Genomic DNA, 16,095 nt, shown 5'->3' on the forward strand with positions numbered 1-16,095 from the left:
TCCTGCGGTCGATCCCTCTGGAGCTAATGGTGTCCAGTAGCCTAAGAAGCCCAAACTACCACCTGTTAGGTAGGTTCGCTTCTTCTCCCCTTAGTCCCTCGCTGCAGTGAGTCTGTTGCCAGCAGATCTCACTGTAAAATAAAAAACCTAAATATACTTTCTTTCTAGGAGCTCAGGAGAGCCCCTAGTGTGCATCCAGCTCAGCCGGGCACAAGAATCTAACTGAGGTCTGGAGGAGGGTCTTAGTGGGAGGAGCCAGTGCACACCAGGTAGTCCTAAAGCTTTCTTTAGTTGTGCCCAGTCTCCTGCGGAGCCGCTAATCCCCATGGTCCTTACGGAGTCCCCAGTGTCAAAGTCAGAAAAATATCATGCTGCACGTTGCCATATATTCACCTCATGCGCTCGCCCGCTGCACATGCACTTTCTCTGGCGTGCGTGCACATATTCGCAGTTGCGTGACGGCGCCCCTACGGGCGTGCGCTTGAACGCATGGTATGTGCATTTACGGTAGAGTTTGTGTGCGTCTAGCGAGCGACACAATCGCTACTTAATAAATCCATATAGCAGGTTTAATAGATAATGTTCCCCTTAATAGTAACAGTAAGTTTGGTTAGTGTAGTTGGTCCCTGGACAAAGGAATTCCTCTTTTTGTTGTACGAAGGGCCAGACAGGGTTTGAGCAGATGTGTTTGGTACCTAACCGAAGAGTATTTTAATAGCAACAATCCGGTGTTGGTTAGGTAAAGATTAATCGCTCCTGCATATAGTTATGGCCATTAGTAGTTTCTGGACATTTCTTATATTTGCAGTTCATTATCCATGCGGCGGGAATCCGGCGATTCCCTCCCACCTGAGCGGTTTGTAATAGTCACAGCCCACCTGTTCAAACTAACCTATGACCTTTTGTTATGATGCGAGGAGACATTCCTGTGTCCAATGAACAATGAGATTATAGGTCCCTTTGTAGTATACTGTATGCAGTGTATATAAGATCAGCCAGCCTGGACAGCTCACTCCACAAACGGTTTTCATATTGACTAACTTGGAGCTGGTACCAGGAATAGCGCAGCGATCGTTCCCAGTGTGTGTAAGTAATTCTCTGTAAATCAACTTGTTCTCTGTTTGTATTGGCCACTCTCTCTCTCTTATAGTATAAGATTGTGACGCTATTGTATATTCCTGTCTAGATATTCTGTTCGAATTATATGTTACAAGTGTATGACTTGTAAACTGTTTACCCCTTTTCGATATAACTAAAAGCTTGTTAGTAAAGGTGTTGGAACCTTAGCACGGTATCGTGTGTTCATTACATTGCAGAGGGTAATAGGAGCGTCTCGATCGCTCAAACAGCTTTAGGATTAACAAGGTTAAGCAGCGTTATATCGCTGCAGTATTTCAGTACAAGGTTTACAGCATAAGAGTATCCTTTCTGTGTGTTACATTCAAGGTTTACCGATTGTCATCCTGTGAGCGTCTGCGCCGTTCGTGATCTCCTCGTGGTCTCGAGCGTCCGCTACGCTGGTAGCGTAGCATTACGGTAGTCGCCCGCCTATAGCGTGCTCGACACCACGCATTAAGCTGTGAGCGAGCGTGCCGCATGTGCGTCTCGATCATGGCCGAGCGTATGCTACGCTAAGCGCGTACCCTTACGGTACCCCATACGCCAATTGCGTACTGAGTCTCTTACCCATATAGTGATGGTTATAAGGTAATCAAAATCAGCATTATCACCAGCATCCACTTAGGACGTTAGAGAAAAACTACAATTACGACCTACATAACATTCACTCTTCCTGCTAGCCGAAGCCCTGGATCTGTTCTATGCTGAGGTTTTCCTGTTCCGCCTCCTCTGTGCTCCTCGTAGATCCGGCTGATGTACAATTCGTGGCAGTGGGGGGAAATAACTTCTGACTGTTCGGCAGTATAGGGTGTGGGTATTTACGTCGACAGTCAGAATTCATAGTATGTCGACCAGGGCTTGACAGATTCTGCTAAAAACTAGGAGCCAGGATGAAAGTGTAGGAGCCAGACCAACATCTCAAAACAATAAACAACTGAACAACCCCCCCCCAGTGGCCACATTACTGAGCAGCTACCTCCAGGAAACTAAGCCCCACACAAGTAAGGAGATACCCCCAGGAAAACCACGTCTCCCCAGCCACTCCCTGGGCAAACAACTCTACCCTCTCCCACACTTTGTGACCACACCACTACCCAATACAAAACCGCAATCCCCGGCCGCACACAGACCCTCTTATGGAGAGACTGCAGACAGCACAGGCTGAGACGTACAGGAGGAGTAAATGCAGGCCTGTACGGACAGACACAGCACAGGCCAGGACAGACACTCCGTGGCCGCCGCAATACAGGCATGCCCACGAATCTACGCCGGGGGTGACTAGGATCTGCGTCTCCATCCCTGCCTAATATTATGACCAGGCAGCAAAATCTGGTTATCATGGTGACCTTACCCCCAAGCTTTTTCGAGCAATGATGAAGACAGTGATAAAAATGTCAACTTGTCAGAATGTCGACATGTCATCCCTGGTGATCATACTACTCACTTCTGGGTCAGAGCGGTTTTAAATCCAGCATTCCTGGAAGTATTTCTCCCCTACGCCTAATCACCAACCAGCTCTCTAAGCCTAACCTTCCCCAGCAGCCTAACCCCTAATGTCAAGATTTTCATGTCAATATCATAACTGCTGAGACTGATTGTATACACCCCATTACTATACACATCCTCATCATCATTACAAGAGTGAATGACATTTTACCATTTCTATTACAGAACCTGTGCAGCCCATGGGAGAGCCAGCTCCTCCACTCAGCCCTGAGAGAAGACTACAGGGAGAGGAGCCTGTGCTGCAATTTAGCTTAATGCTTTAGAGAATGTAAGCTCTCCGTGTAAGTTCCTGCGCTGCTATTCAGTGAGCTTCATTTTTCTTACAGAATGTAACATAGGAAAAGACAGTAAAAATCACAAATATAATTCAGTCAATTTAATTATTTTTACACAATATCTCAATGAGAAACTTTTGACCTAGGGGTGAAGTGAATAAAAAACAAAACAAACTGATATTCTAGGGCGCCGTGATTAAAAATGGGATTTTATTTACCTACCGGTAAATCCTTTTCTCGCAGTCCGTAGAGGATGCTGGGGTCCACATTAGTACCATGGGGTAGAGAAGGGTCCACTAGGAGCCATTGGCACTTTAAGAGTTTGAGAGTGTGGGCTGGCTGCTCCCTCTATGCCCCTCCTACCAGAATCAGTCTAGAAACTGTGCCTGATGAGACGGACAATTTAGAGAGAAGGATTTTACAGATAGTGGTGACATTCACACCAGCTCAGACATACAAGGCAAACCAAGCTAACTAGCTTGAAACATCAGCAAAGGCTGAACAAGATTACTTAACCAAGTAACAAAACAGTACTTAACCAAGAACAAAGCAGTACTGAACAAAGTAACCACTGCAGGATCACGAAACGCTGGGCGGGCGCCCAGCATCCTCTACAGACTACGAGAAAAGGCTTTATCGGTAGGTAATTAAAATCCTATTTTCTCTTACATCCTAGAGGATGCTGGGGTCCACATTAGTACCATGGGGATGTACCAAAGCTCCCAGAACAGGAGGGAAAGCGCGGAGGCTCCTGCAGAACTGACTGACCAAACTTCAGGTCCTCAGCAGCCAAGGTATCGAACTTGTAGAACTTTGCAAACGTGTTCGACCCCGACCAAGTAGCCGCTCGGCAAAGCTGTAAAGCAGAGACCCGCCCAGGAAGAACTCACCTTACGAGTAGAGTGGGCCTTAACAGACGTAGGACACGGCAATCCTGCCGTAGAATACGCATGCTGGATAGTGAACCTGATCCAGTGAGAGATCGTCTGCTTAGAAGCAGGACACCCAAGTTTCTTGGGATCATACAGGACAGAGTACGATTTTCTGTGACGAGTAGTCCTCTTCACATAGATTTTCAGAGCACTTAGAACATCCAAGGACTTTGATGAAATTGAGGAGTCCGTAGCAACTGGCACAACAATAGGTTGGTTGATATGAAATGCCGACACAACCTTCGGAAGGAACTGCTGATGTGTCCGGAGCTCAGCTCTATCTTCATGGAAGATCAAGTAGGGGCTCTTACAAGACAAAGCCCCCAGCTCCGACACACATCTAGCAGAAGCTAAGGCCAACAAAGTGACAGCCTTCCATGTGAGAAACTTGAATTCAACCTCCTGTAGAGGCTCGAACCAATCCGATTGGAGAAACTGCAGCACCACGTTATGATCCCATGGTGCCGTAGGCAGCACAAAGGGAGGCTGGATGTGCAGAACCCCTTTCAAAAAGGTCTGAACCTCAGGGAGGAAAGCCAACTGTTTCTGGCAGAAAATGTACAGGGACGAAATTTGGACCATTACGGATCCCAACCTCAGGCCCATATCAACACCTGCTTGCAGGAAGAGGAGAAACCGTCCCAGTTGAAACTCCACTGTAGGAAATTTCTTGGACTCACACCAAGATACATATTTTTTTCAAATACGATGGTAATGTTTAGACGTTACTCCTTTCCTAGCCTGTATCAGGGTAGGAATAACTTGTTCGGAATGCCCTTCCGAGCTAATATCTGGTGATCAACCTCCATGCCGTCAAATGTAGCAGCGGTAAGTCTTGATAATGAACGGCCCCTGCTGCAGCAGGTCCTCCCGAAGAGGAAGAAGCCTCGGCTCTTCTATAGCAGTAGATCCGCATACCAGGCAGAGCAATGAGGATCGCCTGAACTCTTGTTCTCCTTATGAATTTTAGAACTCTTGGAATGAGTGGAAGTGGAGGAAACACGTACACCGACTGGACCTCCCACGGAGCCACTAGGGCGTCCACCGCCATGGCTTGCGGGTCCCTTGACCTGGAACAATACCGCCGAAGCTTCTTGAGACGAGAGGCCATCATGTCTATTTGAGGTACACCCCAAAGATCTGTTACCTCCGTGAACACCTCCGGATGGAGTCCCCACTCCTGGATGGAGATCGTGTCTGCTGAGGAAGTCCACTTCCCAGTTGTCCACTCCCGGAATGAAGACTGCAGACAGCGCCAACGCGTGTTTTTCTGCCCAGTGGATGATTCTTGTTACCTCTGACATTGCAGCTCTGATCTTCGCTCTGCTCTGTCGGTTTATGTAAGCCACTGTCGTTTACATTGTCCGACTGAACTTGAATGGCTGAATCTCGCAGAAAATGGAACGCTTGGATTAGACCGTTGTAGACGGCTCTTAGCTCCAGAATGTTCAATGGTAGGCTGGATTCCAGGCTTGACCAGCTTCCTTGGAAGGTTTCCCCTTGAGTGACTGCGCCCCAGCCACGGAGACTTGCATCTGTGGTTAGAAGGATCCAGCCCTGAATCCCGAACCTTCTGGAGGGTCGCAGATGAGGTAGTTGTAGCCACCAGAGGAGTAAAATCCTGGCTTTTGGCGACAGACGTATTCTCTGGTGCATGTGTAGATGGGATCCCGACCACTTGTCCAGGAGATACAGTTGGAAAGGCCGAGCATGAAAACTTCCGTACTGTAGAGCCCTTTTAAACTTGAATTCCCTCAAAAAGGGGTTTAGCGATTTCAAGTTCAAAATTGGCCTGACCGAATCATCCGGTTTCGGTACCACGAAAAGGTTTGAATAATAACCTTTGTTTTGCAGATGAGGTGGAACTGTTACAATGACCTGTGACTCCACCAACTTCTGGATGGCTTCCTGTAGGACAGCCCTGTCTGCCAGAAAAGCTAGCAAGCCTGATTTGAAGAACCGGTGAGGCGGGAGTTCTTGAAACTCCAGCCTGTACCCCTGGGACACAATATCTTGCACCCAAGGGTCCAGGCCAGACGACATCCAGACGTGGCTGAACCGTCTGAGCCTCGCCCCCACCGGCCCGACCTCCAGGCCGCACGGTCCACTGTTATGTTGAGGATTTTGATGTACCTGAAGCAGGTTTCTGTTCCTGGGAACCCGCAGTAGCAGTTTTTTTGGATTTTACCCAACCTCCTCTAAAGAAGGTGTTAGGCGGCTTGGTCTTTCTGGATTTGGCAGTCCGAAAGGACTGACGCAGCTGAAGAAAAAGTTTCTTCGTAGCAGGCGCAGCTGAGGGAAGAAAAGGTGACTTACCCGCGGTTGCCGTGGAAATCCACGCATCCAACGCTTCCACAAAGAGAGCCTGACCTGTGTAGGGTAGGTTCTCCACACCTCTCCTGGATTCAACGTCAGCAGACCACTGGCGCAGCCAAAGTCCTCTGCGAGCGGAGACAGACATGGAAGATATCCCTGCAGCCATCGAACCCAGGCCTTTCATGGATTCCAAATCCTGCAGAATCCTGTATGTTACGTAAAATCAATTCAACGTCACTTTTATCCATTGTATCCGAAACTTCAAGTAACGTGCCTGAACACTTTACTATAGCTTTAGAAATCCATGCACAGGCAATAGTAGGACGTAATATCGCCCCTGAAGCCGTGTATATGGATTTGAGTGTAGTGTCAATCTTGCAATCAGCCGGTTCTTTTAACACTGTAGATCCTGGAACAGATAAAACCACCTTTTTTGAGAGTCTGGAAACAGAAGCGTCAACTATGAGTGGGTTTTCCCATTTCTTCCTATCCTCCTCAGGAAAAGAAAAAAGCAACCAGAACCTTTCTAGGGATCTGGAATTTTTCTCTCTCCAGGTTTTCCCAGAATTTTTCAAATATAGCGTTTCATTCTTTAGACGCAGGGAAGGTTAGCGAGGCGTTCTTATGGTCAGTGAAGTAAGCCTCCTCAACATGCTCAGGTGTTGTGTCAGCAAAATTCAACACATCTCTAATGGCCTTAATCATCAACTACACCCCTTTTGCAAGAGATGCCGCCCCCCGCAGCACATCCCCATGACCGTCTGCCGTGTCTGAATCGGTATCCGTGTCATCTTGCATAATCTGGGCAAGAGCACGTTTTTGAGAGTGTACGTTAGGGGGCCCTGACGGAACAGAACCAGACCAAACTGCCATAGAGTTCTGTAAATCCTGAGTTGCAGTCTCATTCTGTGCAACCCTAGAAGAAGTCTGAGAAATCATACCTTTGAGAGGGGCTAACCACTCAGGCTCCCTTGCGGGGACCTGCGCTAAAACAGTGCAATCCTGATTACATGGAATGGGATCATCCTGAGAGGAATTATCCTCAGCAGCATATGACACATAGTCCCTTGACATGGCTTTATGGAGACAACAAACACTCCACACACACACACAGGAAAAGGGCAGACAGTTTCCCTCCCAAGAATGCCAAGAGAGCCACAGAGAATGGAGCCAACCCACATACAGCGCTTTAAGATATAGGGAAACCCCTACTCAGCGCTTACTGTGCACCTTAATAGGCTACACTGTACACATATACAGCCTCCCCCCCCCTTCTACAACCCCCTGGTACCGTACAAGATAGCTGGAGTTGATCTGGAAGGACAGCTCTCCCAGTCAGCGCTTCTGTAGGCAGGAAAATGGCGCTGAACGTTGCTGGGTCTGCTCTGAGAAGCTCTGCCCCCTTTCATGGCGCTGCTTCCCGCTCTCATGTAGTTTATACTGGCCTGAGGAATTGTGCTAGCAGCAATCCAGGGACACCGACAGGCTTGCTGGACAGTGTAGGGTGTAGGCACTGGCTCAGGGCACCCCTCACAGCGCCGCACCATGTACCGCTGAGCCCCCGGAGTGCAGTTAGTACTGCGTTCCCTACCCTGTTGCCGCCATCTTCACACCGGCACCCCGCTTGCCAGGGGGGGCGGTGACTAACTTGCCACTGAAGTCTTCTGGCTCTGTAAGGGGGTGGCGGCATGCTGCTGGGGTGAGCGATCCCCTGTGGCGGCGAACGTTCGATCCCCTCAGGAGCTCAGTGTCCTGTCAGCAGAGATAGTGGCTCAGACCCCGCAGGGCGCACACTATCCCCCCCCCCCCCCCCTAATCCCTCGAAGCAGGGAGGCTGTTGCCAGCAGCCTCCCTGTGCCTAAACTAAAAAAATAAAAAGCACTCCTATGGAGCTCCCCTAGCTGTGACCGGCTCCTCCGGGCACATTTTCTAAATTGAGTCTGGTAGGAGGGGCATAGAGGGAGGAGCCAGCCCACATTCTCAAACTCTTAAAGTGCCAATGGCTCCTAGTGGACCCGTCTATACCCCATGGTACTAATGTGAACCCCAGCATCCTCTAGGACGTAAGAGAAATAAGTTTGTTTACCACTAGTTTAGACCATTTGTCATTTGCAGTAACTAGCAATTTTATTGTTTCAGTGGGGCAAGTTTAAAATTAGTCTTATAAAAAAGAATTACAGGTTGAGTATCCCATATCCAAATATTCCAAAAATAAGAATTTACTTACCGATAATTCTATTTCTCGCAGTCCGTAGTGGATGCTGGGAACTCCGTAAGGACCATGGGGAATAGCGGCTCCGCAGGAGACTGGGCACAAAAGTAAAAGCTTTAGGACTACCTGGTGTGCACTGGCTCCTCCCCCTATGACCCTCCTCCAAGCCTCAGTTAGGCTACTGTGCCCGGACGAGCGTACACAATAAGGAAGGATTTTGAATCCCGGGTAAGACTCATACCAGCCACACCAATCACACCGTACAACCTGTGATCTGAACCCAGTTAACAGCATGATAACAGAGGAGCCTCTGAAAAGATGGCTCACAACAATAATAACCCGATTTTTGTAACAATAACTATGTACAAGTATTGCAGACAATCCGCACTTGGGATGGGCGCCCAGCATCCACTACGGACTACGAGTAATAGAATTATCGGTAAGTAAATTCTTATTTTCTCTGACGTCCTAGTGGATGCTGGGAACTCCGTAAGGACCATGGGGATTATACCAAAGCTCCCAAACGGGCGGGAGAGTGCGGATGACTCTGCAGCACCGAATGAGAGAACTCCAGGTCCTCCTCAGCCAGGGTATCAAATTTGTAGAATTTAGCAAACGTGTTTGCCCCTGACCAAGTAGCTGCTCGGCAAAGTTGTAAAGCCGAGACCCCTCGGGAAGCCGCCCAAGATGAGCCCACCTTCCTTGTGGAATGGGCTTTTACAGATTTTGGCTGTGGCAGGCCTGCCACAGAATGTGCAAGCTGAATTGTGCTACAAATCCAACGAGCAATAGTCTGCTTAGAAGCAGGAGCACCCAGCTTGTTGGGTGCATACAGGATAAACAGCGAGTCAGATTTTCTGACTGCCGCCGTCCTGGAAACATATTTTCAGGGCCCTGACTACGTCCAGCAACTTGGAGTCCTCCAAGTCCCTAGTAGCCGCAGGTACCACAATAGGCTGGTTCAAGTGAAACGCTGAAACCACCTTAGGGAGAAATTGAGGACGAGTCCTCAATTCTGCCCTGTCCGTATGAAAAATTAGGTAAGGGCTGTTATAGGATAAAGCCGCCAATTCTGAGACACGCCTGGCTGAAGCCAGGGCTAACATCATTACCACTTTCCATGTGAGATATTTTAAGTCCACAGTGGAGAGTGGTTCAAACCAATGTGATTTTAGGAACCCCAAAACAACATTGAGATCCCAAGGTGCCACTGGAGGCACAAAAGGAGGCTGTATATGCAGCACCCCCTTGACAAACGTCTGAACTTCAGGAACTGAAGCCAGTTCTTTCTGGAAGAAAATCGACAGGGCCGAAATTTGAACCTTAATGGACCCTAATTTTAGGCCCATAGACAGTCCCGTTTGCAGGAAATGCAGGAAACGACCCAGTTGAAATTCCTCTGTAGGGGCCTTCCTGGCCTCGCACCACGCAACATATTTACGCCAAATACGGTGATAATGCTGCACGGGTACATCCTTCCTGGCTTTGATCAGGGTAGGGATGACTTCATCCGGAATGCCTTTTTCCTTCAGGATCCGGCGTTCAACCGCCATGCCGTCAAACGCAGCCGCGGTAAGTCTTGGAACAGACAGGGTCCCTGCTGGAGCAGGTCCTTTCTTAGAGGTAGAGGCCACGGGTCCTCTGTGAGCATCTCTTGAAGTTCCGGATACCAAGTCCTTCTTGGCCAATCCGGAGCCACGAGTATAGTCCTTACTCCTCTCCTTCTTACGATTCTCAGTACCTTGGGTATGAGAGGCAGAGGAGGGAACACATACACTGACTGGTACACCCACGGTGTTACCAGAGCGTCCACAGCTATTGCCTGAGGGTCCCTTGACCTGGCGCAATACCTGTCTAGTTTTTTGTTGAGGCGGGACGCCATCATGTCCACCTTTGGTTTTTCCCAACGGTTCACAATCATGTGGAAGACTTCTGGGTGAAGTCCCCACTCCCCCGGGTGGAGGTCGTGTCTGCTGAGGAAGTCTGCTTCCCAGTTGTCCACACCCGGAATGAACACTGCTGACAGTGCTATCACATGATTTTCCGCCCAGCGAAGAATCCTTGCAACTTCTGTCATAGCCCTCCTGCTTCTTGTGCCGCCCTGTCTGTTTACGTGGGCGACTGCCGTGATGTTGTCTGACTGGATCAGCACCGGCTGACCTTGAAGCAGAGGTCTTGCTAGGCATAGAGCATTGTAGATGGCCCTTAGCTCCAGGATATTTATGTGAAGTGATGTCTCCAGGCTTGACCACAAGCCCTGGAAATTTTTTCCCTGTGTGACTGCTCCCCAGCCTCTCAGGCTGGCATCCGTGGTCACCAGGACCCAGTCCTGAATGCCGAATCTGCGGCCCTCTAGAAGATGAGCACTCTGCAACCACCACAGGAGAGACACCCTTGTCCTTGGTGACAAGATTATCCGCTGATGCATCTGAAGATGCGACCCGGACCATTTGTCTAGCAGATCCCACTGGAAGGTTCTTGCGTGGAATCTGCCGAATGGGATTGCTTCGTAAGAAGCCACCATCTTTCCCAGGACCCTTGTGCATTGATGCACTGAGACTTGGCCTGGTTTTAGGAGATTTCTGACTAGTTCGGATAACTCCCTGGCTTTCTCCTCCGGGAGAAACACCTTTTTCTGGACTGTGTCCAGGATCATCCCTAGGAATAGAAGTCGTGTCGTCGGGATCAGCTGCGATTTTGTAATATTGAGAATCCAACCGTGCTGGCGCAGCACAATCTGAGATAGTGCTACTCCGACTTCCAACTGTTCCCTGGATCTTGCCCTTATCAGGAGATCGTCCAAGTAAGGGATAACTAAAACTCCCTTCCTTCGAAGGAGTATCATCATTTTGGCCATTACCTTGGTAAAGACCCGGGGTGCCGTGGACAATCCAAACGGCAGCGTTTGAAACCGATAGTGACAGTTCTGTACCACAAACCTGAGGTACCCTTGGTGAGAAGGGTAAATTGGGACATGTAGGTAAGCATCTTTGATGTCCAGAGACACCATATAGTCCCCTTCTTCCAGGTTTGCAATCACTGCTCTGAGCGACTCCATCTTGAATTTGAACCTTTGTATGTAAGTGTTCAAGGATTTTAGGTTTAAAATTGGTCTCACCGAGCCGTCCGGCTTTGGTACCACAAATAGTGTGGAATAGTACCCCTTTCCCTGTTGTAGGAGGGGTACCTTGATTATCACCTGCTGGGAATACAGCTTGTGAATGGCTTCCAATACTGCCTCCCTGTCTGAGGGAGACGTCGGTAAAGCAGACTTTAGAAAACGGCGAGGGGGAGACGTCTCGAATTCCAATTTGTACCCCTGAGATACCACCTGAAGGATCCAGGGGTCCACTTGCGAGTGGGCCCACTGCGCACTGAACTTCTTGAGACGGGCCCCCACCGTGCCTGAGTCCGCTTGTAAAGCCCCAGCGTCATGCTGAGGACTTTGCGGAGGCGGGAGAGGGCTTTTGTTCCTGGGAACTGGCTGTTTGATGCAGCCTTTTTCCTCTCCCTCTGCCACGGGGCAGAAATGAGGCGCCTTTTGCCTGCTTGCCCTTATGGGGCCGAAAGGACTGCGCCTGATAATACGGCGTCTTCTTAGGTTGAGAAGCTACCTGGGGTAAAAATGTGGATTTTCCAGCAGTTGCCGTGGCTACCAGGTCTGATAGACCTACCCCAAATAACTCCTCCCCCTTATAAGGCAATACTTCCATGTGCCTTTTAGAATCCGCATCACCTGACCACTGCCGCGTCCATAAACCTCTTCTTGCAGAAATGGACAGCGCGCTAACTCTTGATGCCAGTCGGCAGATATCCCTCTGTGCATCACGCATATATAGAAATGCATCCTTCAAATGCTCTATAGTCAGTAATATACTGTCCCTATCTAGGGTATCAATATTTTCAGTCAGGGAATCCGACCATGCCAGGCCCGCACTGCACATCCAGGCTGAGGCGATTGCTGGTCGCAGTATAACACCCGTGTGAGAGTATATACATTTTAGGATATTCTCCAGCTTTCTATCGGCAGGTTCCTTTAGGGCGGCCGTATCAGGAGAGGGTAGTGCTACCTGTTTAGACAAGCGTGTGAGCGCTTTATCCACCCTAGGGGGTGTTTCCCAACGTGCCCTATCCTCTGGCGGGAAAGGGTACGATGCCAATAACCTTTTAGGAATTATCAGTTTTTTATCGGGGGAAACCCACGCCTCATCACACACTTCATTTAATTCCTCGGATACAGGAAAAACTACAGGCAGTTTTTTCTCACCAAACATAATACCCTTTTTAGTGGTACTTGTATTATCAGAGATATGCAATACATTTTTCATTGCTTCAATCATGTAACGTGTGGCCCTGGTGGAAGTCACGTTTGTCTCCTCATCATCGACACTGGAGTCAGTATCCGTGTCTGTGTCTGCCATTTGAGGTAACGGGCGTTTTAAAGCCCCTGATGGCGTTTGAGACCCCTGGACAGGCACAAGCTGAGTAGCCGGCTGTCTCATGTCGTCAACTGTCTGTCGTAAAGAGCTGACACTGTCACGCAATTCCTTCCATAAGCTCATCCACTCAGGTGTCGACTCCCTAGGGGGTGACAACTGTATAATAGGCAATTGCTCCGCCTCCATCTCATTTTCCTCCTCAAACATGTCGACACAATCGTACCGACACACCGCACACACACAGGGAATGCTCTGATAGAGGACAGGACCCCACTAGCCCTTTGGGGAGACAGAGGGAGAGTATGCCAGCACACACCAGAGCGCTATATATAGACAGGAATACCACTATAAATGTGCTTTTCCCTTTATAGCTGCTGTTGTTATCAAACTGCGCCAAATTAGTGCCCCCCTCTCTTTTTTACCCTTTTCTGTAGTGCAGGACTGCAGGGAAGAGTCAGGGAGACGTCCTTCCAGCGGAGCTGTGATGGAAAATGGCGCCCGTGTGCTGAGGAGATAGGCTCCGCCCCCTTCTCGGCGGCCTTTTCTCACGCTTTTTTGGTGAGTTCTGGCAGGGGTTAAAATACATCCATATAGCCCTGGGGGTTATATGTGGTGTATTTATGCCAGCCAAGGTGTTTTACATTGCTGCTCAGGGCGCCCCCTCCTAGCGCCCTGCACCCTCAGTGACCGGAGTGTGAAGTGTGCCTGAGTAACAATGGCGCACAGCTGCAGTGCTGTGCGCTACCTTGTTGAAGACAGATGTCTTCTGCCGCCGCTTTATCCGGACCTTTTCTTGCTTCTGGCTCTGTAAGGGGGCCGGCGGCGCGGCTCTGGGACCGAGCTCCGAGGCTGGGCCTGTGTTCGGTCCCTCTGGAGCTAATGGTGTCCAGTAGCCTAAGAAGCCCAATCCACTCTGCACGCAGGTGAGTTCGCTTCTTCTCCCCTTAGTCCCTCGATGCAGTGAGCCTGTTGCCAGCAGGTCTCACTGAAAATAAAAAACCTAAAACTAAACTTTCACTAAGAAGCTCAGGAGAGCCCCTAGTGTGCACCCTTCTCGGCCGGGCACAAAAATCTAACTTAGGCTTGGAGGAGGGTCATAGGGGGAGGAGCCAGTGCACACCAGGTAGTCCTAAAGCTTTTACTTTTGTGCCCAGTCTCCTGCGGAGCCGCTATTCCCCATGGTCCTTACGCAGTTCCCAGCATCCACTAGGACGTCAGAGAAATACAGAATATTCCGAAATACGGATTTTTTTGAGTGAGACTGATATAGTGAAACCTTTGTTTTCTGATGGCTCAATGTACACAAACTTTGTTTAATACACAAATTTATTAAAAATATTGTATTAAATGACCTTCAGGCTGTGTGTATAAGGTGTATATGAAACATAAATTAATTATATGAATGTACACACACTTTGTTTAATGCAAAAAGTTATTAAAAATATTGGCTAAAATTACCTTTAGGCTGTGTGTATAAGGTGTATATGAAACATAAATGTATTCTGTGCCTAGATTTGGGTCCCATCGCCATGATATCTCATTATGGTATGCAATTATTCCAAAATACGGAAAAATCTGATATCCAAAATACTTCTGGTCCCAAGCATTTTGGATAAGGGATACTCAACCTGTACTTTGAAGAATTTTTAGTATAAAACAGGGCTACTGGGCATAGTCTGTATAAGTGTCTTGTGTAAAAAGAGGCCTCAATATAAGAATGTCCACCCAATAGCTGGATAAGTTATTTCCCACAATATTACAGATACAACCACTAGCATTACTTCCATTGCTACATATGAAGCCCGGCCAGAGGGTGCTAGATCAACTGGGTATTTTGCCAGCAGGCAGCCACCCGAAACTGATTAAATGGAGTGTCCTTCCAATGACATGGGCCCCTACTATAGAGATATAGCAGTTTGTTTCCCAGACATCACTGTGTGCAGAACTCAAAGCAGTCAAGACATTTTATCTGAGCATTTGGGGAACTACTTGCAGCCGTTCCAACAGGCAGTTTCCTACCTGGTTCTAAGTTCTACAAGTGACAATCCCAGGAGAACAATTAAAATTGAAGTAAATATTAACCAAATAAAAAAAAAATATGAAAGGAATTTATTGTGACCAGGTGCAATTGTAGTTTTTACCTTGATAAGATAGCGGGTGATATCCCTGCCAGCGATATCCAGTCTCCTGGTGAGGTGAGGCAGAGAGAAACCCTCGTAAACCGGGCAAATGTGAGTGACCCCATCCCCAGAGTCCACAACAACGCCAGTCAGCAGACCTGGAAGAGTTAGCAGAGTCTACATTAGCCTTAGTAAGGAATACATTACTTAGTTACACACTGCCCAGCATTGTGACTGCGGATTGAACAAAGAGCATACATCGTAGAGTAAACACACATGGAAGAAATGTACACTGCTAGTTGGGTAATGCAGTAACAGGGCATGCAGCATTCACAGAAACAAGACAAGCCAAAGAAAACACTGAGGAACATCAATTGCCTTATTAGTGACCTGTCTAGCGGTCATTACCAACTCCCTACACAGTTAGCTATTTAGACCTTTGTATTTTACATACATTAAAAAATATAAAGGCAGGTTCATCAGCAACTTGACATGGGGTTGGGTATGCGTGACCACCATACCAACGCTGCGCTCGCCACACGTTCTATTCCCACTCTATGGGTGTTGTGGACACCCACGAGTGGGAATAGCCCCTGCTAGTCAGCATGCCGACTGTCGAGATTCTAACGGGGCGGGGTGAAGTGGGCGGTATTGTGACCGGCGGTCACATAACTACATCGCCAATTCGTGACATGGACACTACTGCACAGATGTGACATTATTAAGATCCAGGGCTCCTCTATTCAAGCTGCATAACGAACTGTGACAAGTGCCGTACACTGACTAAAAAAATACCATCATAGGGATAATGGAGTAAGTGGCAGTTACCATGGAAACTGGAGGCTTCCTGCATGCTTATTTCTAGAAAATAACTAGTTAACTGCGTAGGATGGGAAGTAATTATTCAACGTCATCCTCCCATGTATACCAGTGACACAGCTACAACAGTGCATATCAGAAATGCTGAGAACTAGGTTTACTGGCTACAAGAATTTATGTGATAAACCGTAATTTACATTATTTAAGGTTTATTCTTGACTGTCTACATGTTTCACTGCTGCAGATTTTTTTTAATTTTATATCCATCTATATTTGTTGTGGCAATCCAGTCCGGATGCCACACCGGGTGTTTGCAGGACAGGGCAACAGTTCGGGTGCCCCAGGCTATGGCGACCT

At 48.4% G+C, this 16,095-nt stretch overlaps 1 protein-coding gene and 1 long non-coding RNA gene across 4 annotated transcripts in view; one reads left to right on the plus strand and one right to left on the minus strand.

Annotated features, from left to right (window-relative positions):
• Positions 1-2,991, plus strand: part of LOC134910421 (uncharacterized) — a 42,285-nt gene extending 39,294 nt beyond the window's left edge. The window contains exon 3 of the long non-coding RNA XR_010176193.1: positions 2,791-2,991. This is a non-coding gene — a long non-coding RNA (uncharacterized LOC134910421). The remainder of the gene's footprint in view (positions 1-2,790) is intronic.
• The window catches only part of ACTR2 (actin related protein 2), a 143,917-nt gene that overhangs the window by 14,572 nt on the left and 113,250 nt on the right, over positions 1-16,095 (minus strand). For all 3 annotated transcript variants that reach the window (XM_063918416.1, XM_063918415.1, XM_063918418.1), the window contains one exon: positions 14,941-15,077. In XM_063918416.1, coding sequence (XP_063774486.1) covers positions 14,941-15,077 — 137 coding nt within the window. The remainder of the gene's footprint in view (positions 1-14,940; positions 15,078-16,095) is intronic.

Source organism: Pseudophryne corroboree, chromosome 4 (genome assembly GCF_028390025.1).
Source record: "Pseudophryne corroboree isolate aPseCor3 chromosome 4, aPseCor3.hap2, whole genome shotgun sequence".
NCBI lineage: Eukaryota > Metazoa > Chordata > Amphibia > Anura > Myobatrachidae > Pseudophryne > Pseudophryne corroboree.